Below are 22937 nucleotides of genomic sequence, written 5' to 3'. Positions count from 1 at the left end.
TGGATACGGTTTGCCAGTATTTTATTGAGGATTTTGGCATCGATGTTCATCAGGGATATTGGTCTAAAATTCTCTTTTTTTGTTGTGTCTCTGCCAGGCTTTGTTATCAGGATGATGCTGGCCTCATAAAATGAGTTAGGGAGGATTCCCTCTTTTTCTATTGATTTGAATATTTTGAGAAAGGATGGTGCCAGCTCCTCTTTGTACCTCTGGTAGAATTCGGCTATGAATCCGTCTGGTCCTGGACTTTTTTTTGGTTGATAGGCTATTAATTATTGCCTCAATTTCAGAGCTTGTGATTGGTCTATTCAGAGATTCAACTTCTTCCTGGTTTAGTCTTGGGAGGGTGTATGTGTCCAGGAATTTTTCCATTTCTTCTGGATTTTCTAGTTTATTTATGTAGAGGTGTTTATAGTATTCTCTGATGGTAGTTAGTTTCTATTTCTGTGTGATCAGTGGTGATATCCCCTTTATCATTTTTTATTGCATCTATTTGATTCTTGTGTCTTTTCTTCTTTATTAGTCTTGCTAGTGGTCTATCAATTTCATTGATCTTTTCAAAAAAACAGCTCCTGGATTCATTGATTTTTTTGAAGTTTTTTTTGTCTCTATCTCCTTTGGTTCTGCTCTGATCTTAATTATTTCTTGCCTTCTGCTAGCTTTTGAATGTGTTTGCTCTTGCTTCTCTAGTTCTTTTAATTGTGATGTTAGAGTGTCAAATTTAGATCCGTCCTGCTTTCTCTTGTGGGCGTTTAGTGCTGTAGATTTCCCTGTACACACTGCTTTAAATGTGTCCCAGAGATTCTGTTACGTTGTGTGTTTGTTCTCATTGGTTTCAAAAAACATCTTTATTTCTGCCTTCATTTTGTTATTTACCCAGTAGTCATTCAGGAGCAGGTTGTTCAGCTTCCATGTTGTTGTGTGGTTTTGAGTGAGTTTCTTAATCCTGAGTTCTAATTTGATTGCACTGTGGTCTGAGAGACAGTTTGTTGTGATTTCTGTTCTTTCATATTTGCTGAGGAGTGCTTTACTTCCAACTATGTGGTCGATGTAGTGCTGAAAAGAATGTATATTCTGTTGATTTGGGGTGGATAGTGCTGTAGATGTCTATTAGGTCTGCTTGGTGCCAACCTGAATTCAAGTCCTGGATATCCTTGTTAACCTTCTGTCTCGTTGATCTGTCTGATAGTGACAGTGGGGTGTTAAAGTCTCCCATCATTATTGTGTGGGAGTCTAAGTCTCTTTGTAGGTCTCTAAGTACTTGCTTTATGAATCTGGGTGTTGCTGTATTGGGTGCATATATATTTAAGATAGTTAGCTCTTCTTGTTGAATTTTTCCCTTTACCATTATGTCATGGCCTTCTTTGTCTCTTTTGATCTTTGTTGGTTTAAAGTCTGTTTTATCAGAGACTAGGATTGCAACCCCTGCTTTTTTTTGCTTTCCATTTGCTTGGTAGATCTTCCTCCATCCCTTTATTTTGAGCCTATGTGTGTCTCTGCATGTGAGATGGGTCTCCTGAATACAGTACACTGATGGGTCTTGAATCTTTATCCAATTTGCCAGTCTGTGTCTTTCAATTGGGGTATTTAGCCCATTTACATTTAAGGTTAATATTGTTATGTGTGAATTTGATCCTGTCATTATGATGTTAGCTGGTTATTTTGCTCGTTAGTTGATGCAGTTTCTTCCTAGCCTCGATGGTCTTTACAATTTACCTGTTTTTCCAGTTGCTGGTACCGGTTGTTCCTTTCCATGTTTAGTGCTTCCTTCAGGAGCCCTTCTAAGGCAGGCCTGGTGGTGACAAAATCTCTCAACATTTGCTTGTCTGTAAAGGATTTTATTTCTCCTTCACTTATGAAGCTTAGTTTGGCTGGACATGAAATTCTGAGTTGAAAATTCTTTTCTTTATGAATGTTGAATATTGCCCCTTACTCTCTTCTGGCTTGTAGAGTTTCTGCCGAGAGATCTGCTGTTAGTCTGATGGGCTTCCCTTTGTGGGTAACTTGACCTTTCTCTCTGGCTGCCCTTAACATTTTTTCCTTCATGTAGAGCTTGGTGAATCTGACAATTATGTGTCTTGGTGGTGTTCTTCTCGAGGAGTGTCTTTGTTGTGTTCTCTGTATTTCCTGAATTTGAATGTTGGCCTCCCTTGCTAGGTTGGGGACTTTCCCTTGGATAGTATCCTGAAAAGTGTTTTCCAACTTGGTTCCATTCTCCCCGTCACTTTCAGGCATACCAATCAAACGTAGATTTGGTCTTTTCACATAATCCCATATTTCTTGGAGGCTTTTTTTTTCTTTTTACTTTTGTCTGTAAACTTCTCCTCTCACTTTATTTCATTAATTTGGTTTTCAGTCACTGATACCCTTTCTTCCACTTGACTGAATCGGCTATTGAAGCTTGTGCATGCATCATGAAGTTCTCGTGCCATGGTTTTCGGCTCCATCAGGTCATTTAAGGTCTTCTCTACACTGTTTATTCTAGTTAGCCATTCATCTAATCTTTTTTCAAGGTTTTTAGCTTTCTTGCGATGGGTTCGAACATCCTTCTTTAGCTCGTACAAGTTTATTACTGACCTTCTGATGCCTACTTCTGTCAGCTTGTGAAAGCCATTCTTCGTCTAGCTTTGATCCGTTGCTGGTGAGGAGCTGCAATCCTTTGGAGGAGAAGAGGCACTCTGGTTTTTAGAATTTTTAGCTTTTCTGCTCTGGTTTTTCCCCATCTTTGTGGTTTTATCTACCTTTGGTCTTTGATGCTGGTTACCTACAGGTGGGATTTTGGTGTGGACATCCTTTTTGTTGATGATGATGCTATTCCTTTCTGTTTGTCACTTTTCCTTCTAATAGTCAGGTCCCTCAGCTGCAGGTCTGTTGGAGTTTGTTCGTGGTCTACTCCAGACCCTGTTTGCCTGGGTATCACCAGTGGAGGCTGCAGAACAGCAAATATTGCAGAGCAGCAAATATTGCTGCCTGATCTTTCTTCTGTAAGCTTCATTCCAGAGGGGCACCTGCCTGTGAGATATCATTCGGCCCCTACTGGGAGTTGTCTCTCAGTTAGGCTAGACAGTGGTCAGGAACCCACTTGAAGATGCAGTCCGTCCTTTCTCAGAGCTCAAACACCGTGCTGGTAGAACCACTGCTCTCTTCAGAGCTGTCAGACAGGGACATTTAAGTCTGCAGCAGTTTCTGCTGCCTTTTGTTCAGCTATGCCCTGCCCCCAGAGTTGGGCTCTAGAGAGGCAGCAGGCCTTGCAGAGTTGCAGTGGGCTCTGCCCAGTTCGAGCTTCCTGGCAGCTTTGTTTACCTACTCAAGCCTCAGCAATGTGGACACCCCTCCCCCTGCCAGGCTGCTGCTTTGCAGGTCAATCTCAGACTGCTACGCTGGCAGTGAGCAAGGCTTCGTGGGCGTGGGACCCACTGAGCTAGGCGTGGGATATAATCTCCTGGTGTGCCATTTGCTTATACTGTTGGAAAAGCACAGTATTTGGGCGGGAGTGTCCCGATTTTCCAGATACAGTCTGTCATGGCTTCCCTTGGCTAGGAAATGGAAATCTCCCACCCCTTGCACTTCCTGGGTTAGACGATGCCCCACCCTGCTTCAGCTTGCCCTCTGTGGGCTGCACCCACTGTCCAACCAGTCCCAATTAGGTGAACCAGGTACCTCAGTTGGAAATGCAGAAATCACTATCTTTTGTGTCGATCACGCTGGGAGCTGCAGACCATAGCTGTTCCTATTCGGCCATCTTAAAACAGAAGAGACTGAGTAATTTTTAAAGAAAAGAGGTTTAATTGGCTCACAGTTCTGCAGTCTGTGCGGAAACCATAACACAGGCATCTGCCTCTGGGTAGGCCTCAGACAGCTTACAATCATGGCATAAATTGTAGGTGAGGAGCAGGCATCTCACATGTTTGGAGCAGGACCAAGAGAGTGCAAGATGCCACACACCTTTAGACAACCAGATCTCACAAGAGTTCAGTCATTATCATGAGGACAGCACCAAAGGATGGGGCTAAATCATTCATGAGGAATTCACCCCCATGATCCAGTCACTTCCCACCAGGCCCCACCACCAACATTGGGCATTATATTTCAACATGAGATTTGAGTGGGGACAAGTATCCAAACTGTATTACCTGACTATTCTCAAAGTGATGGACATTTGCTGAGTCGTAGGAAATACATTTTTTTTTTATTAAGTAGTGCCAGATTGCCCTTTCAAATGGCCCCCACCTGTCTGTAACCCCCTGGTTGTAGTGGATGAGAATTCCTATATGCCTTGAACCCTACCAACACTTGGCATCTTCTAGCTGTCTAGTTTTTGCAAATCTTGTAGTCTTAAAGCAATATCTTATTTTAATTTAACTTTATTTTATTCCCAATGTTTTGAGCTTCTCTTCATGGTTATATGCTTCTGGGATTGCCTCTTATGCAACTTGCCTATTCTTATGCTTCATATATTTTTCTTTTGGGGCCTCTTTTTCTTATTGAGTTTCAAAAGTCCCTTGTATATTCTAGATAATAATTCCTTGTTAGTTTTAGGAGTGGCACATGTGTTCTCCCATTCTCTTATTAATTTTTAAAAAGTCTTTCCCTGTTCATAGATCCAAGGTACTCTTCATTTTTCCAGTAACTTTATAGTTTTATGTAAAAGTTACATATAGATACATCTAGAATCTAGTTTTGTATATGGTGTTAGGTAGGGATATGGCTTTATCTTACTGCATGTACTAATACTGTTTCCCCAATACATCTGGTAAATACTCTTTTGTCTGTCAACTTGTAGTGCCATGTTCATGCTCTATTAGACTCCCATTTTTTACATCAATCTGATTTTGAGCTCTGGTCCTTTTCCATTGGTTTATTTTTCTGTTTTTTTTGCAATAGTACTAGAGGTTTTTTGTTGTTGTTGTTGTTGGTTTTTTTCCCCCACAGCTATGAGCATGTTTTAATACCTAGTAGAGCAAATCTTCTCCTCTTTACTTTTTTTTAAGGTTGATTTAGCAATTTGTGGGGTTTTGTTCTTCTATGTAAATTTAGAATAAGTTTATTAGAAAATCCACTTTGAAATATGATTGAAATTGTATTGAATCTATAGATTAATTTGAGGGATAATTGCCATCTTTATTATATTAAGTTGTCCTATCCAAGAGCATAGACATTATTTCTTTAGATTATATTCTATATCCTTCATTAGACCTTTAAAGTTTTCTTTGTAAAGGTCTTGTATATGCTTGGTTAATTAAGCTAATTTCTAGATTCTATATAATTTTTGTTGCCATCGTGAACGGTATTTTTTAAATTATGTTTTCTAAGTGGTCATTGCTCGTATAGGAAAATGTTATTGACTTTTGTAGGTTGATATTATATTTGGTTTCCTTGCTGAACTCTTTTATATTAGTTCTGAGAGTTTGGTTGATTCTTTTCTTTCATTTTTTTCTAGTTGAATGATTACCTTCTGTAAGTGGTACCAAATATAGAACTTCCCTTCTGATCCTTGCATTTCTTAATTCCACGCCCCCTTTCCTCATAGTATTTAGCCAGGATATTTAAAACAGTAGCAGTGATAGTTAGAGTCAAGTTTGTCGTGTTCATGATTTTAAATTAATGCAGTTAGTTTCTTCATTATTCATAACATACTTTGTAGGTTTTTTGTATATAATTTTTACCAAGTTGAGATTGTTTACTTTTATTCCTTGTTTACTAAGGATTATCATTATAAATAGAATTAAGCTATATTAAATGCTTCTTTTTCTGTATCAATTGAGATAAAGCATATGATTTTTCTTTTTAGTCTTGGTGATGTATTACATTGACATTTTCTGATGTTGAACTCCCCATGCTTTCTTGTGATAAACTGCACTTGATCAAAATGTATTTTTTAAAATATACTGTTGATTCATTAACATTATTTAGCATTTTTTGTGTCTACATTTCATAAATGAAATAGCCCTAAACTTTCTTACTTTTTAATTGTCTTTATTTTGATTTTAGAATCAAGATTAAATTGCCCTCATAAAATGGACTGAGTAACTTTATTCTTTTTCCAGTGACCGGAATCAATTGGATAAGGTAGTAATTAATTATATTTTGGAAGTTTAGTAGAATAAACCTATAACATCATCTGGGCCTGAGGGTTTTGTTAGGGAAAATCTTTGACTACCATTGCCATTTTATTTTTTTCTTGATATTTAAAAACATTTCTTGTAAGTTTTCCAATTTATTAGCATATTGTTGTTCATAATAGTGATAGTTTTAATTTTTAATGTTTTCCCTTTTTCATTCTGTATTTTGTTTATTTGCATCTTTTCTCTTTTTTAGCAAAGGTCTATCCTATTAACCTTTTGAAATAATTAAATTCTGGTTTGTTAATCTTTTCTGTTCAGGCTGTGTGTGTGTATCTGTGGAGGAGGATTCTCTGGTTTTAAATTTCTGTCCTTTATCATCTTATTTCTCTGTTCTTTTGCTTATTTCCATTACATTGACTGTTTAACTAATATGTTGTTAACCTTTCTCATTTCATGATAAACTTACTTACTACTATACATTTACTTCTTAGTTCTTGTTTAACTCTGTTCTTCCAATTTTTATTTGTTGTGTTTTTATTATCATTCACTTTTAAATATTTCTTAGTTTCCTTTCGTTTTTCTTTTTAACCCAAGGTTAATTTAGTAATAAGCTATCGTGTTTTCAAACATGTGCTACATTTTGGCTATTATTTTGTTATTAATTTCTAGTGCTATTGCATTGTGGTTGGAGAACCTAAACTGTATGATATTGAATGTTTGGAATTTATTGATGTTTCATTTACAGCTGTAATCATGGTCTGTTTTTGGAAATTTTTTTTTGTTGTCTTGAATGTTCTATTTGTTGAATATAGAGTCCTACTCTGTATATAATAGCTTGAGTTTTTTAGTTGTAATGTGTAAGTGTTCCGTATCTTCATTTGATTTTTTTTTTTTTTTTTGGTCTGCTTGACCTATCAGTTCCCAAGAAGAGTATTAAAATATCCGTGTGCACTTGTTCCTTTTCTCTTTGCAGTTCTGCTAGTTGCTTGATATATTTTGAGACTGTATTATACAATATGTTCATATTTATGATGGCTATATCTTCTTGTCCTATTGATTTTTGTCACGTAAATTATATTTAGTCAGATATTGAGACTGCTACCTCAGCTTTATTTTGCTTCATATTTGCCTGGCATATCTTATTATTTTCAGTTTGTGACTCTAAAGTATATCTCTTCTAGTCTGAATATTGTTGAATCTTTTGTTTTAGTCTGTGTCTTTCTTTTAATTGGTAAGTTTAATTCATGTACATTTATTGCAATTCTATATTGGGATTTAATTCTGGCATTTATTTTTATGTGTTTTATTTATGGTACTCCTTTTATTGGTTTTGTTTTTCTCCTTTTCTGTTTTTTTCTATTCTTGCCCTATAGCATAAGATCTATCTTCATGTTATTTACCCTTACTGATTTTTTTACACATACAATAACTGCACCTTCTTCCAACAAGATAAGTACCTCAGCAGGCTCTCAGGTTCTATATATTTTCCAGTTATACATACCTCATCTTATAAACTTTGTCTAGAATTTTTATCTTTTCTAGAGTACAGGTTTTCCTCTCACTTTCTTAGTTTTTCCAGCACTGATTTCAGAAAAGGTAATACGGATCATAGTAGTTTGCCACCTTGGCAGGAACTGGAAAGACTCAAGTTTTGTAGCAAATTAACAGCATTTATCTTGCTTTGAATGGCCCCACTTCAATCACAGGTGGTGAGTTGGTAACTTAATCAGTATTTTTTCCTCCAATAACAGGTAGAAAACGTGAAATTGGTGGATCGTTATGTGAATAAGAAACCAGCTAATGGGATTCTTTATCTTACTGCAACCCACCTGATCTATGTGGAGGCTTCAGGTGCAGCCCGGAAAGAAACATGGGTATGTTCATGAGAAGAAGTATCAAAGAGTCTTAAAGAGTTGTGCATACATGCTCTCTATATGGTAGTTTCTTGAAATTTCAAGTGTAATTTTTAAATTGCTATAAAACCTTTTCTTCAAAGGACCTATTCTAATAATCTTTCTATGGTCTGAATTGTATTACTCCTCTTTTTTCAAGTTATTGGCTCTGGTCATCATAGTCATTTTATTCTACATGGGAATATTCCTGGGGTTTAGCTAAATTATTTTTAGGTAGAATAGTTTCTGCTAATTTCCTGAACTATGTTTATAAGCATCTTGAAGTAATTTAAAGCCTTGCTACCCATAAAATGTAGTTCAAGAACCAGCAGCATCTGTAGCATATGGGAACTTGATAAAAATGCAGAATCTCAAGCCTAAGATTTTGAATTTCTAAAAAGGACTCAGGTTATGCTGATGCTAAGGCCTCATGGACTTTACCTTGGGCAGCACTAATTTAGACCATCTCTCTGTCCTAAGACAGGATTTTACCTGGGTATATATATGTGTGTGTGTGTGTGTGCCTGCATGGGCATGTGTATGTGTTTTTTTTTATACCTGTAAGTAATGTTTTCTAATTAATTCAGCACCCCAACATTACTTTATGCCTTACCCATCCTAAAGACCATAATTTAATCTTAACTTAATCATTAGTTAGATTTATGCTTAGACCTCTCCATTTATAAGAAGTACAACATGCTTCTTTTATACAGCATAGCTTAGTGATTAAAGCTTCAGAGCCAGTCTGCTCAGGTTGAAATCCCAGCTTCAACATTTACTACTTTTGTAACCTTAGGCAAGTTGTTTAACTTTTCTGTATCTCGCTTCCTTCATCTGTAAAATACAGATAAAATAATACCTTGAATTAGTTTTAAAAAGTCAAGATACAAGAATTATAAAGTGAATGTTTATAAGTGCTTACAACAATGCCTGGAACATGATAAATACTATCATATAAGTATAAAATAAATTGAATTGAGTATGCATATGAAAGAAGTATCTTAATACTTCCTTTTAAAACTGAACTTTCCCCATATGAGATTGTATCTTGCTCCTTTTGCTGTGATAAGAATGTCAAAAGAGGAATGAGAGCTGGGCTAAACTAAGCTCTGATGCTAACTGGCTATGTAATCTTAGGCAAGTGATTCTTACTCCCCGGGCTTGTTTCTTCATCTGTAAAATGAGGTGGTTAGATTATATAATTAGTAAGGATTCTTGTAATTCTAACAGTTTAGGAACCAGTTCTTTAGTACTGTGCCATAAGCCTATCTCCTATCTACCTGCATTTATAGACAGTACAGATGTCTCCAGATTTGTTCCTTTTGGGTATTATTTCAAACCCAGTGGACTGTATCTGGAAGGGAGAACTTACACTTATTTCTGCATGTCAAAGGAGGCTTATTTACCCAATTAGGGAAGTTCTTCCCAGCCTTAGTCTGCCTACCTTTCCCTGACCCTTCCCAGTTTCACCACAATTGTTTGCCTGGCCCTGATCTCGATTATCAGTATTGTACTACCAAAACACACATCTCTCATATTGACTGGAAGATCTTTGATTTTCTCGAGGTTGAATATATTAATTCATATTACATTTTGTGATACCTCCAGAACTGCCATGGCAGGACTTGAGTGTGACAAAACAGTTAAGATAGAAATTAATCATACCTGTGATCCCAGCAGTTTGGGAGGCTAAGGAAGAAGGATCGCTTGAGGCCAGGAGTTTGAGACCAGCTTGGGCAACAAAGCAATACCTAGTCTCTACAAAAGTTAAAAAATTAGCCAGGCATGGTAGCACACAACTGTATTCCTAGCTTACTCAGGAGGCTGAGGCAAGATGATCTCCTTTGAACCCAGGAGGTTGAGGTTGCAGTGAGTCATGATTAAGCCACTGCACTCTAGCCTAGGCAACAGAGAGAGACCCTGCCTTAAAAAAATAGAAAATTTATCCTAGGAATATCTGAATCATTTCCACACTTGCTCCATTCTTAGATGGTGGATATGATTGAAAGACTTCATTGAAGGGATGACTTTTCCAAAGAAATTAGGGACTGGGGCATTGAGGTGATGGGAGAGCAGAAAAGGCACTATTGATTGGAAGACCATTCCAGGCACAGGACAGGGAGTCTAGAGAATGGAAAGAGCACATCCAGGCTCCATAGTTGCAGAAACATAAGACAGGGATAGGAGGAGAACATCAAAGATCAAAATGCAAAACCATGATTCTATGGCTTTTTGAATCAATTAAGAGAGAATTATATTATTTGGACACATTTTGTTTCATCAGTTCCCTTTCCATGCATTTCTTTTTTTGCTGGCATCAGCATGAACAGAAGTAATCATCCTACATTCTTTGCTTTACTGTCACTAGAGTTTAAAATGTAGAGGAATAGTTCCTCCCTAACATTTCTAGTTAAATCCTTATTCCAGAACGAGAGTTTTTAGAATTCCCAGAGAAGAATCCTGGACTTAAGGTTAGACTGCTATGGTTCAAATTCTGTTTGTGCCACTTCTTGGCTATATGATATCTGATGAGGAATTCACTTCTCAGATCTTTGTTTTTTTTCATTCCTGAAATAAGATGATTACACATCAAATGGCTCTTCTTAAATAGCTAATGGTCATGGACTACTTTGTTTATACTAAAGCACAATACCAGCTATTAATAATTATCTTAATTAGTAATTTGATATAAGAAAAGAAATTCCTGTTTTCCTCTGTAACAGTTATTCTGATTGTGAACTCTATCACAGCATGCTAAAAGTCATCTATTCTGAGCTGATCTACCAAAATTGTCCCACAAACTTGGTAATCTCGTATCCTTAAGGAGAGAGAAGTTTTCTAACACTGCAGTTTGCTTCTTGTTGCTTTACCACTATTATGCTTTAGTTCTATTTGAGAGAACCCCAGTTGTGTCTTACAAAGAATGGTTGTAGGCTATAGATGTAGCTTACAGATCTGGTCATGCTGTTACCATTACGGAGAGTCAGGAATACTGATAGTGTTAGAGATATTGCACATCTGTATGTTTACGCTAGTTCTTTTATGTTTTTCAGATTGCACTCCATCACATTGCCACTGTGGAGAAGTTACCCATCACTAGCCTGGGCTGTCCCCTGACCCTCCGCTGCAAGAATTTCCGGGTGGCCCACTTTGTTTTAGACTCTGACCTTGTGTGCCATGAGGTTTATATTTCACTGCTCAAGCTTTCTCAGCCAGGTAGTTATGATAGTATTTTTATCTAAAACCATTTTAATATTTTTCCAAAATGGCATAATGGAAAGATCAGGGCTATGGAGTCAGAGGAGGGTTTGGATCTGGGCTGTACCACTTATTAGCTCCATTATATTTGGGCAAGTTATATAACCTCTGAACTCATTTTCTTTACCTGTAAAAATAAGGAGAGTAAAAGCTCTTCAAGGGGGTTGTTTTGAGCCTTGCATACCTTCATGTATTAGTATATAGTAGATGTTTAATAGATATTTTCTTCTCTCTCCTTCCCTCCTTTAAAGTATCAACTTGTGAATGTTTTCTCAGTTCAGGAAGGACGACTGCTTTGGAAGAAAATTTGTTTCCTGTTGTCCTGCAGACTTTTTGTTTGGCCCACAATTTCCACCCCTACTTTTGATTCCAACTAGAAGACTAAGGCAGTTCATCAAAGTCCTCATTAATGTAGGACTTAATGTTTCCTCCAGCGTCACCCTTTCATTCCCCAGCCCCTAGGCAATTAACCAGCTTCCTCTGATTTTAGTCTTTGATTTTAATCATGCTCTTACATTTTCTCTCCCATTTTTCCCCTTTTCCCCCAAAGTAATTCCTCAATATTTGCTGATTTTTATTGATAAAGTTACCTGCTGGATGGCCTAGCATTTTACAAGTCTCTGATAGGCTCCATTAATCTCTGGAGAAGTTGTTGCCATATAAATTGGTCAAATGAGTTATTTGATTGGATGCTGTATCTCGTGAAGGGAGGAAGCAGGACTGACAGAGCAAAGAGAGGAAGGGGCCATTTATAAGTCAGAAGTTGCTGTTGGTCTGACAAGTAGAATGCAAAAACATTGTTAAAGATGTGCAACATGTTACAATAAGCAGTACTATTAGGACATGGGAGCCCACTTAAAAACTTTTGGTAAGGACTCTTTTCTTAACATGTGAAACCCTGAAGCCTCAGTTCAGTCAATTATCCAGCATTCTTTTTTTATAGGAAGCCAGGCAGAAAGATCCCACTTTGTATTGATAACACAAAAAATTAAAACATTTTTCAAAAGAACCCAAACAATATTCCAGTTTTTATTCCTTACATAAAGGCAAACTTGCACACACCACAGTCCTTTTCTGGGACTATTTGACAAACATTCCCTTAGGAAAAGGAAATCTAGCCTTTATTTGCATTGTTTGATGATTTTTAGGTTTCATTCATCATTTTGTTTTCCATGCCTATCTCTCTTCTCCAGCATTACCTGAAGATCTTTATGCTTTTTCTTATAATCCCAAATCCTCAAAAGAGATGAGGGAAAGTGGATGGAAACTGATTGACCCAATATCAGACTTTGGGCGTATGGGAATACCCAACAGAAACTGGACCATAACAGATGCCAACAGAAACTTTGAGGTAATTTTGTCCTTATCGTTTGCCTTTAGGTGCATTTAATTAAAATGGCAGAATATCAGGAAACAAGATTTTGAAAAAAGAGAGAAATGACTCATAATCTCTCTCTCCTTTCCATTCAACATTCAGCCATTCAACAAACTCAAAATTTATTGAGTACCTACAGTGCAATAGTCACTGAGTAAGAGATCTCATGGCCTAAAGCATAGGGTGTTATGGGAGCATAGGTGCAGGGCATGAAAATCAGCCTAAGGAAGCCAGAAACAGCCTGATGCTTTGCGGAGTAGCCTTGTGAAGGCTAATATACTTTTAACATTTTTTATTTTTAATTATTATGGATATATAATAGTTGTACCTATTTGTAGGGTACATGTGATATTTTTATATAGGCATACAATATGTAATGATCAGATCAGGGTAATTGGGGTATCCATCACCACAAGTATTTATCATTTATTTGTGTTAGGAACATTCCAATTCCATTTTCAGTTATATTATTGTTATCTGTAGTTGTCCTGTTTTGCTACTGAATACTAGATCTTATTCCTTCTATCTAACTGTATTTTTGTACCCATTGAGGATCCTCTTTTTATCCCCCCCACTCCACTACCCTTACCAACCTTTGGTAACCATCATTCTACTCTCTGTCTCCATGAGTTCATTTTTTTTTTTTTTTTTGCTCCTGCAACATGTGAATGAGATTATGCAATATTTGTCTTTCTATGCTTTGTTCATTTCACTTAATATAATGTCCCCCAGTTCCATCCATGTTGTTGCAAATGACAGGATTACATTTTTTTGTGACTGAGTAATATTCTATTGTGCATATGTACCACAGTTTTCTTTTCTTTCTTTTTGAGACAAGGCCTCACTCTGTTGCCCAAGGTAGAGTGTAGTGGCATGACCATAGCTCAGTGTAGCCTCAATCTCTTGGGCTCAAGTGGTCCTCCCATCTCAGCATCCCATGTAGCTGGGACCATAAGCACCCACCCCCATGCCTGGCGAATTTGTTTCATTTTTTGTAGAGATGGGATTCTTGAACTCCCGGGCTCAAGCGATCCTCCCTCCTTGGCCTCTCAAAGTGCTGGGATTATAGGTGTGAACCACCACCCCTCGCCAATAGTGGCGGTACTAATTTACATTCCTACCAAATGTGTATGAAGATTTCATTTTCTTCATATCCTCACCAGTATCCATTATTGCCTTTTTGATAACAGCCATTTTAACAGGTGAAATGATATCTCATTGTAGTTTTGGTTTGCATCTTTCTGATGATTATTGATGTTGAGGATTTTTTCATATACTTGTTGGTCATTTGTATGTCCTCTTTTGAGAAATGTCTATTCAGATATTTTCTCCATATTTCATTGGATTATTTGTTTTCATTCTATTGAGTTTCTTGGGCTCCTTATATTTTCTGGTTATTAATCCCTTGTCAGATGGGTAATCTGCAAATATTTTCTCCTATTTTGTGGGTTGTCTTTTCACTTTGTTGGTTGTTTCCTTTGCCATGGAGATTTTTGGCTCAGTGTTAACCCATTTGCCCATTTTTGCTTTAGTCGGTTGTGTATGCTTTTGAGGTCTTACTCGAGAAGTCTTTGCCCAGACCAATATCCTGAAGTGTTTCTTTGCATATGGACATCCAGTTTTCGCAGAACCATTTATTGAAGAGACTCCTTTCCCCCAAATATGTATCTTTGGTGCCTTTGTTGAAAATGACTGAACTGTAAATGTCTGGATTATTTCTCCTAATTTATACAGGGGGAGAAGGAAGGAGGTCAGGAAGTGAAGCCATATCATAAAGTGCTTCATGACCAAATTCGGGAATTTGAACTTTATCATGAAGACAGTTGTGAGCCACAAGAGTATTTATGCTTGAAAGGAACATATATATATTTGTGTTTTGGAAAGATAACTGTTATTAGTGTGGAGAATTCATTTGCTGGAGCTAAGAATGCAGAAGAATGATATGTGTAGTTATGAGAACCTGAACTAAGGCAATGGCTGTAGATGGAAAGAAGGAGATGGTTTTAAAAGATATTTTGGTGGTAGAATTGAAAGCAACTGGTGACAGATCAAATGTGGCTAGAAAAGTGGAGGAATTTAATATGCATCCCAGCTTTCCTGGTTTCTGGCTTTGATGACCAATGAGTAGTGGTGATGTTAACAAAGATAAGGACCACAAGAAGAGGGGCAGATGGTGTCTTCAATTTTACACTTGACTTCAAGGTGATTAAAAAGTATTTGATTTCAAGCATTTGGGTTTGGATCTCAAGAAAGAGCTCTGGGCCAAATATGGACATTTGGGAATGTGTTGGAGGTCTCAAAGACCGTTCCTCAGGTTTTGTGATTTACTAGGAAAATTCATAGGACTCGGTGTATAGTCATACTTATGACTGTGATTTATTACAGTGAAAGGATACAAAGCAAAAATCAGCAAAGGGAAAAGGTTCAGGGGACAAAGTCAACAAAACCAGGAACAAGCTTCCAGAGTCCTCTCTCAGCAGAGTGACATAGGACACACTGAATTCCTCCAGCAGAAATTGTGACAACACTTATGAAATGTTGTCTACCAGGATGCTCATTAGAGGCAAAGTGCTCAGGAATTCTATTGGAGCCTGCCCACAAAGGCACGTTCTGCCTAGTGTATGCCACAATTCCAGAAGTCCAGAAGGAAAGCAGGTATTCAGGATAAGCCGCATTGTTTGTGCAAACAGTTTTAAGCACAATGCAAGTAGGCCTTTCTAAGGGCAGTCTGATGGTTAATATTGTCAATTTGATTGGATTGAAGTATGCAAAGTATTGTTTCTGGGTGTGTCTGTGAGGGTGTTACTAGAGGGGAGATTAACCTTTGAGTCAGTGGACTGGGAGAGGCAGACCCACCCTTAATCTGGGTGGGCACCATTCCCTCAGCTGCCAGCGTAGCTAGAAAAAGCAGGCAGAAGAAGGTGGAATGAGCAGACTTGCTGAATCTTCCAGTCTTCATCTTTCTCCCATGCTAAATGCTTCCTGCCCTCGAACATCAGACTTCAAGTACTTCGGCTTTTGGATTCTTGGACTTAAACTAGTGGTTTGCCATGGGCTCTCGGGCCTTCAGCCACAGACTGAAGGCTGCTCTGTTGGCTTCCCTACTTTAGAGGTTTTGGGACTCGAAATGATCCACTACTGGCTTTCTTGCTCCTCAGCTTGCAGACGGCCTACCGTGGGACTTTACCTTTTGATTGTATAAGTCAATTCTCCTTAATAAACTCCCTTTCCTATATCCATATATCCTATTAGTTCTGTCCCTCTAGAGAACTCTGACTAATACAGGTAGAAATCAGGCCTGCTAGGGTAATTTTTCTGCAGAGAGAGTCATTGGTGTTTAAGTGATATACCTGAATCGTTCATCTTTAACTGTGTTTTTACTATCATAATAAGACTGTAATTGCATTGACTTTCTGGTAACATAGCTTTGAATGTCTACTAGGTATGGGGATTGATGAGCTGTGACTTCGCAGGGTCATCTGTGAGGTGGCTTGTTAGGGTCATGCTTGAGAGGAATGAGTAGAGATTGGGGGTAAAATCTGTCCACCTCAAATGTGTGTCTGAGTCTCCCAAAGAAGGTCTGAAATACTCTTGTTAGTCTTTTTGATGTGTATAACCTTCTAAGCTGAATGGGGAGCTCCATTTATTTTTCTTTGTATGACTGTCTTCTCCAAAGTTTAAGTCCAGGTAAGTGGGTGGGTAGAAAACATTTTCAAATGGTCTGCATTCTGGGGACATTGACTTTAATGAGTTACATAGAGCATTCTTGATCTTATCTACCTTTAATTTTTTTTATTTTTGCCTGTTCAGTTTATATTTGTTTCATCTGTTGTTAAATGTTTGGGTGTGTTCTTTAGTTAGGGGAGTGATTATAATTAATTTTGCAATGTCAGGTCTGTGGTGTTATAATATTTTGTCACTGTCTCTTTGGAAATATGTATTTTGGTAACCACTAAAAGCTGAAAAACTTGAGAAAATATGTCAGTCTTTTCATAGAGTAAGTCACACCTAAAATGTCAACACCTCCAACCCCCAGACTAGTGGTTTAAAGGCCGTCCGGATATGAACACTAGGAACCTAGTATGCAGTTTATATATATACATTTTTCACTTGCTAGCAACAGGCTGGAATTAGCAATCACTAAAGCATTAGCTAGCTGATATTTAATCATCTATTCCTCAGAAATAGAAATGAAAATATCCTTGGTATAAAAGCTTTTCCAAGTATGCTATTATTTTCTAGAAAGGAAGGGATTGAAACATATAAGAACAAAATGTACTTTTAGAATTAGAAAAACAAAAATCATAGAAACACACATAAAACCCCATCTTGAAATTCCTACGTGTGCATATCAGAGCAAAAACAATAACTGTAAACAAGTAAATTAATATGAACGGACACAAATATGAAGCAGACAGAGGAGGAGGAAATAGATGTACTCTTTCATAAACTGCATAATAGGTTCCTAGTATTCGTATCTGGACGGCCTTTAAAACACTAGTCTTGGGGTGGAGGTGTTGACATTTTAGGTGTGACTTACTCTATGAAAAGACTGACGTATTTTCTCAAGTTTATCAGCTTTTAGTGGTTACCAAAATACATATTTCCAAAGAGACAGTTATATATAAATATATAAATATATATTTAAATATATTGTGCTTATTTTCTTTTAGATATGCAACACCTACCCTCCTGAAATAGTGGTTCCTAAATCTGTTACCTTGGGAACGGTGGTTGGAAGTTCAAAGTTCAGAAGTAAAGAACGTGTTCCTGTGCTCTCCTACCTCTACAAAGAGAACAATGTAAGTTAAGCAGATTTCTCTAATGAGAATTAAACTTGGCTCTGGAAGACCTGTTTTAAGTTTCATGCTGCCACTTAGTAGCTGTGTGACCTCAACCAAGTTACTTAACTTCTCTGGACTTTCATACTTCTGAAGGTTTTTGAGAGGATCTCAGGAGGAATAATACATGTGTACTTTGTAAATTATAAAATGTTATGCAGATTTTAGTGTGTTTAAGTGGCATTTTAGTGTGTTTATTTCTTTTTCTTTTTTTTCCTTTTCTGTGGGATCCAGCTTTGTGGAAAGTTGTGAAATGACAGGAAATTAGTTGTATACAGGATTTTTTGGGGGCTGTGGCCTCCCAGTAGAATACAGATATCCTTGATACTTTCTTAGTGCTTTTCATATAATTTCAGGTAGTCGTAAGAAAGCACTTGACTCCTCTGTGTTTCAATCCCCTTACTTATGTAGTAAGTGATAATATTTATCACCTCTTGTAATCACTCTGAGATCTGGGGTTAGACAAATAGGCAAGTTGTCAGGTGGGCAACCATTCAAGTGCTAAGGAGTATAGTAATGCAATTGGGTGTCATATTATTGAAGTGAGTTGACCACTTAAAAACCACATCAAAGTGTAATGAATTTCATTAACTCATCATTACCAGACATTCATGTTAAATAGTTACGTTGTTTTTGTGTTAAAGTGGCTTGAAACAAACCACCCTTCTGATTTGGCATTAACTTCTGAAACTAGTGAACCCTGTTTTCTTAAGACGCTGTAGATCTTTGCTCTATCTTGAATTCTGCTGCCTCCGCAAGCTTATGGTTTATGTGGGCAATATTACTGGGACTGTAAAAAGTGAGGCAGTTTCAGAAAAATAGCCCATTATGTATCGAGAATAGAATTTCACTAAGGAAATACTCATGATGTGATTTTTTTGTTTTTTGTAGTCTGATTTGCCAAGACTGGGTTGGAAATTAGAGCCACATGCCCAGGGTAGGCAGGAGGTTAAGCCCAATGTCAGTGGAGAATGACTTTAGAGTCACATTTCTCTTTGCTTTGGACACTATCTTAAGTTGGCTCATCCTCTCCCTCTACTCATGGAACCTGGCCAGGGTCAAGAAAGATTTTTGACCGTTTGTGAATATAATCACTCAACTGACACACCTTTTCCTTACAGGCTGCCATTTGTCGCTGTAGCCAGCCTCTCTCTGGATTTTACACTCGCTGTGTAGATGATGAGCTCTTGTTGGAGGCCATTAGCCAAACAAACCCAGGGAGCCAGTTTATGTATGTTGTAGACACAAGACCAAAGGTATCTATTTGTCAGTGATTTCTTTGATATTTCTGCCTCTTGCAGTCTACCTCCTCATATATTGAGACATGCAGTGTTATTGGGAAAGTTAGGTTTGTGTATGTGTGTTCATTACGTCAGATATTGTGTAAAATCATTTCAGGAAGCCATTTGGGGCTCCTTTTATAAGGTTGTCATTGTCAAGTGAGGTTATGACAGGGTATTTCAAGCAACCTGGCTTTCCCACCTCAGTGTGACATCCTGCATAGAAGGCTCCTTAATATCCCTCATCTTTTTTACCAAGTCTGTTCCTTAACCAGAATTTTCAGTATTCCCATTCTGTGGTCTAAATTTACTGTTAGAGAAAGAGCTTCAACTTAGACATTGGAAACTTACTACAACCAACATGTTTTTTTTCTGTAAATGTGTTAGGCCACAGTAGTTTAATAATACTTTGGTTCTCCCAAAGCACCAGGGTTCACAAATTTTACTGCTATGCAATTAACAAAAAATCTTTAGCTCATATGGCGGTAATTCTTTTTTAGCATCTAGTACTGTTAGCTGATTAAATTTTTTCCAGTTTAGTACAGTGCAGTTTAAATCTTGGTCCCAGAGAATAAAAAAGACCAAGTTCATAAATTTGCCATGGATTTTGGCAGTGGACATGGATAGACCTAGTCAAATCCTTTGATCTTTCCAATAATCTAATGCTGCATGATTTGTTGCAATGTGTTTTCTCAGGCTTTGTCTCTTTCAAATATGAACATTGCTGAACAGAGTGTCCTCATATTAACCTAAGTATCAGCTTAAACTCCTGTCTGCATTAATTCCTTAACTGTCAAAGTTTTGTCTAGCTCTATATGGGCTGTAGAAGAACTCATTGTGTCCCACAAAGGAAGTAAAGGATAGATTCCCTATTCTTAAATGTTGTCCTTTTTACAAACAGCCCCAGAAAGAAATAATTTTGCTTGTAATTTGGTATGTAAAGTGTGGCTAACTAAGAGGTTTCATTGCTGATTCTAGTCATTGCTGATTCTAGTCATTACTAAATTGGTGATTTTCATCTAAGCCTAAGCCAGATGGTTGTGACTTAAGAGTTGAGCAGTTGGATGTACATGAAACCAGATAGTTGCGTTAGACAGCTTTCTGCCCCATCTTTGTGATTCCTCAGTGGCTATTCTCCAGAGCTACCTAGGACTGACTGAGCTCAGGAGAGAAAATAATTTCCCTTTCTGCTCAGGCCCATCCTTCAGTTTCTCAGAAGCTTGCTGTCTTGTTTCAACCATAACTGCATCTGAAATTCTGCAATTGAAAATAGTTTAATCGAGTCTGTATCTTTAAAAATTAAATAATCTTAAAATAGTATAGAGAAATCCAAGAATCAAAAGAGTTGGTGCCTTTTGTTCAAATCTAACACCAAAAAGCCCCTTTTAACAGGTTCCATTTTCCTCTCTCCAATTTGAGCAAATTAAGACAGGCCTAGAAATATCTGGCATTCCCTCTCTTCTGGATGGCTAGATTTGTACTTTTAGTAGGAACTATATTATACTGACAAAATTTTGTTCTAGGAGTCAGTCAAACCTGTGGTCAAATCCTGCTTTCGGCCTTTATCTGTATCATCTTGGGCAAATTGTTTCATCTCTCTGAGCCTGTTTTCTTATGGGGATAATATAGCACCCATTTTGAGAGGCTGTAATGAGGATTAAATGAGATAATGTACGTAAAGGATTTAGCACAGTGTCAGGCATATAGTAGGAGCTCAATAAATATTTCATTACAATAAATATTACATCTGACATTCTGCAATCGGAAAGAGTTTAATCACATCTGTATCTTTAAAGATTAAATAATCTTAAAATAGTAAAGAGAACTACACCAAGCTTTTGAAGAAACAAAAGGGTTGGTGCCTTTTGTTCAAATCCAACACCAAAAAGCCCCTTTTAACAGGTTCCATTTTCCTCTCAGTTTGCCACCTGAACATTAAATGGGTATCTGTTACTCAGATCTGCCAGACATATTTTTAAAGAGTGAATACTGGTATGAGGTAGCTAGTTATCTGCATTACGTGGCCTACCCAGACCTGGGTAGTGACTACTGTAATTATTATTATTATTGTTATTTTTGCTGAAGTATCACTCATAACAAACATCCTTGCTACTAGGTGACTATTGCTTATGCTTCCACGGGTGTTCCTTTGACATTTGTCATTAATTTAATGAAAGCTCAGTAACACTATCAATGTGATAAAAGATCAAAATTACCATCACATTTCCCCTTTTAACAGATGTCTTGCATTGTAAACAGAATATGTTTAGCACACTGACTTTTTTCCCTCTACATGTTCTAACTTGAATAGTTTGTGCTTTGAGGTTTTTGTATTCTTTTAATACAAAAATTATACGCTGTCCACATACATGCTCCTCCTACCTTCTGAAATGCACAATATTGGGAGATGAGAAAATAGGCCCAGAAAACAGAAAATCACTTAATTAGTAAGATGGTCGTTATCATAGATGGTATCTTGGCTGCCTTCTAGTTATTATATTCATATTTCCACAAGTCTCATTTACTCCCTACCCCACCCAGCATTCTTCATATGCCCTAGAGATTCTCTGATTACCACAAGCTGAACATAGTGTTAAAACAATTGGTGATGTCTCCATTTCAATTTTGTCAGTGAGTAAAAGTCATTTATCTCATGCAGTCACATTTTAGACATTTTTCTAGAATAGCTATTTAATTGGGCTGTAAGTGGTGGCTTATGCCTATAATCCCAGCACTTTGGGAAGCCAAGGCAAGAGGATTACATGAGTCCAAGAGTTCAAGACCAGTGTGGGGAACAGCGAGACTGTGTCTTTACAAAAAAATTTTTTTGTAAAAAAAATTAGCCAGGCATAGTGGTGCGTGCCTGTAATCTTAGCTGTTCAGGAGGCTGAGGCAGAAGGATTGCCTGAGCCCAGGAGTTTGAGGCTGCAGTGAACTCTGTGATTGTGCTGCTGCACTCCAGCCTTAATGACAGAGTGAGACTCTGTCTCTTAAATAAATAAATAAAATTAATTCATCCTGAAGTTCTTAGGCTTCTTTCTAGAGCTTCTCAGTTGTAAATATTTTTGAACTTTTGCATGTTTCTCAGTATAAAACCCTTTCAGCTGAGAAAACATTTGTGGTAGGCAGCTCAAAATTATTATTTCAGTTTTTTAGATCAGATATCCTCATAGCTGCCATATCCTTTATCTCTTAAGAAAGGTTTTCATAAAGAAACAAACACTGTATCTCCCTATTTTTCCCCTATATGAGTCTGTTACTAAAAGTACCTGATGTAAAAACTAGTGAAATTCTCTCCATTCCAGAATGTATCTCATCTGATTTAACTTCTTTTTAATTGGGTAGGATTTTAAATGGTTCAGAATGAGGCATTGAGATTGATGAACTCCATTCTTTCATCATCTGGCCTATCTGCTCTATTATGTCCTCCACTATTGCAGTTGAATGCCATGGCCAACCGAGCAGCTGGGAAGGGGTATGAAAATGAAGACAACTATGCCAACATTCGCTTCAGATTCATGGGCATTGAGAACATCCATGTAATGCGGAGCAGTCTGCAGAAACTCTTGGAAGGTACAGGGATTTCACCTTGGCTAGGCAAGAGGCCATAGCTTTGCATTATTATGTAAGCAGAAAGCATGCCTGATTTGGGGTGGAATATAAAAGCAAGCAGGTGAGCAGAGTCAATAAGTGGTTAGGTGTTTAACTATTGTACGAATCTAGCTTACATAGTACTGAATTATAGCAGTGTTGGTCTGGAAAAGGGACTAAGATGTGCAGTTTCATAATTCGATAAAGTTCATCTGGGTCTAGTTGGTATGAAAATTATTTCTCTGTGTAGAAATACAGAGGTTGATTTTCAGGGATAGGCAAACCAACATAAGTATTAAATAAATTTGGGATTCATTTCATCATCCTCAAGGTAAGAAATTACCTTTTTTAATTTGGTATAAGGATTCAGTCTGATTTCATCACTGTGCTGATGAAGTTGAATTTAGACCTCAAAAGAATAAAGTTGATTTCAGACAGTTTTGGTGAACTGTTATCGACTACAAAATGATTAGGGTCAGAAAGGGGGCAAGGTGGGATTGGGGCCTTACAAGACTCTTGGGTGTAGAGCATTTCTCCTAAAACCACTACCCAGGATTCCATGATGTTCTATGTCAACTCAGGCAGAGATAGTGAAAACCTGCCTTCTTTAATGAACTCCCCATTCTTCCTCTTCT

At 37.4% G+C, this 22937-nt stretch overlaps 1 protein-coding gene across 4 annotated transcripts in view; it reads left to right on the top strand.

Annotated features, from left to right (window-relative positions):
• The window catches only part of MTMR8 (myotubularin related protein 8), a 131974-nt gene that overhangs the window by 32797 nt on the left and 76240 nt on the right, over positions 1-22937 (top strand). For 2 of the 4 annotated variants that reach the window (XM_054544654.2, XM_002831730.5), the window contains exons 2-7: positions 7817-7939; positions 11011-11173; positions 12409-12566; positions 17264-17392; positions 18553-18687; positions 22152-22284. In XM_054544654.2, coding sequence (XP_054400629.1) covers positions 7817-7939; positions 11011-11173; positions 12409-12566; positions 17264-17392; positions 18553-18687; positions 22152-22284 — 841 coding nt within the window. The remainder of the gene's footprint in view (positions 1-7816; positions 7940-11010; positions 11174-12408; positions 12567-17263; positions 17393-18552; positions 18688-22151; positions 22285-22937) is intronic. The other 2 variants (XM_063721108.1, XM_063721109.1) reach the window with 2 other exon arrangements.

This window comes from Pongo abelii, chromosome X (assembly GCF_028885655.2).
Source record: "Pongo abelii isolate AG06213 chromosome X, NHGRI_mPonAbe1-v2.0_pri, whole genome shotgun sequence".
Lineage (NCBI taxonomy): Eukaryota > Metazoa > Chordata > Mammalia > Primates > Hominidae > Pongo > Pongo abelii.
This window is presented reverse-complemented; position numbering and strand designations above follow the sequence as displayed.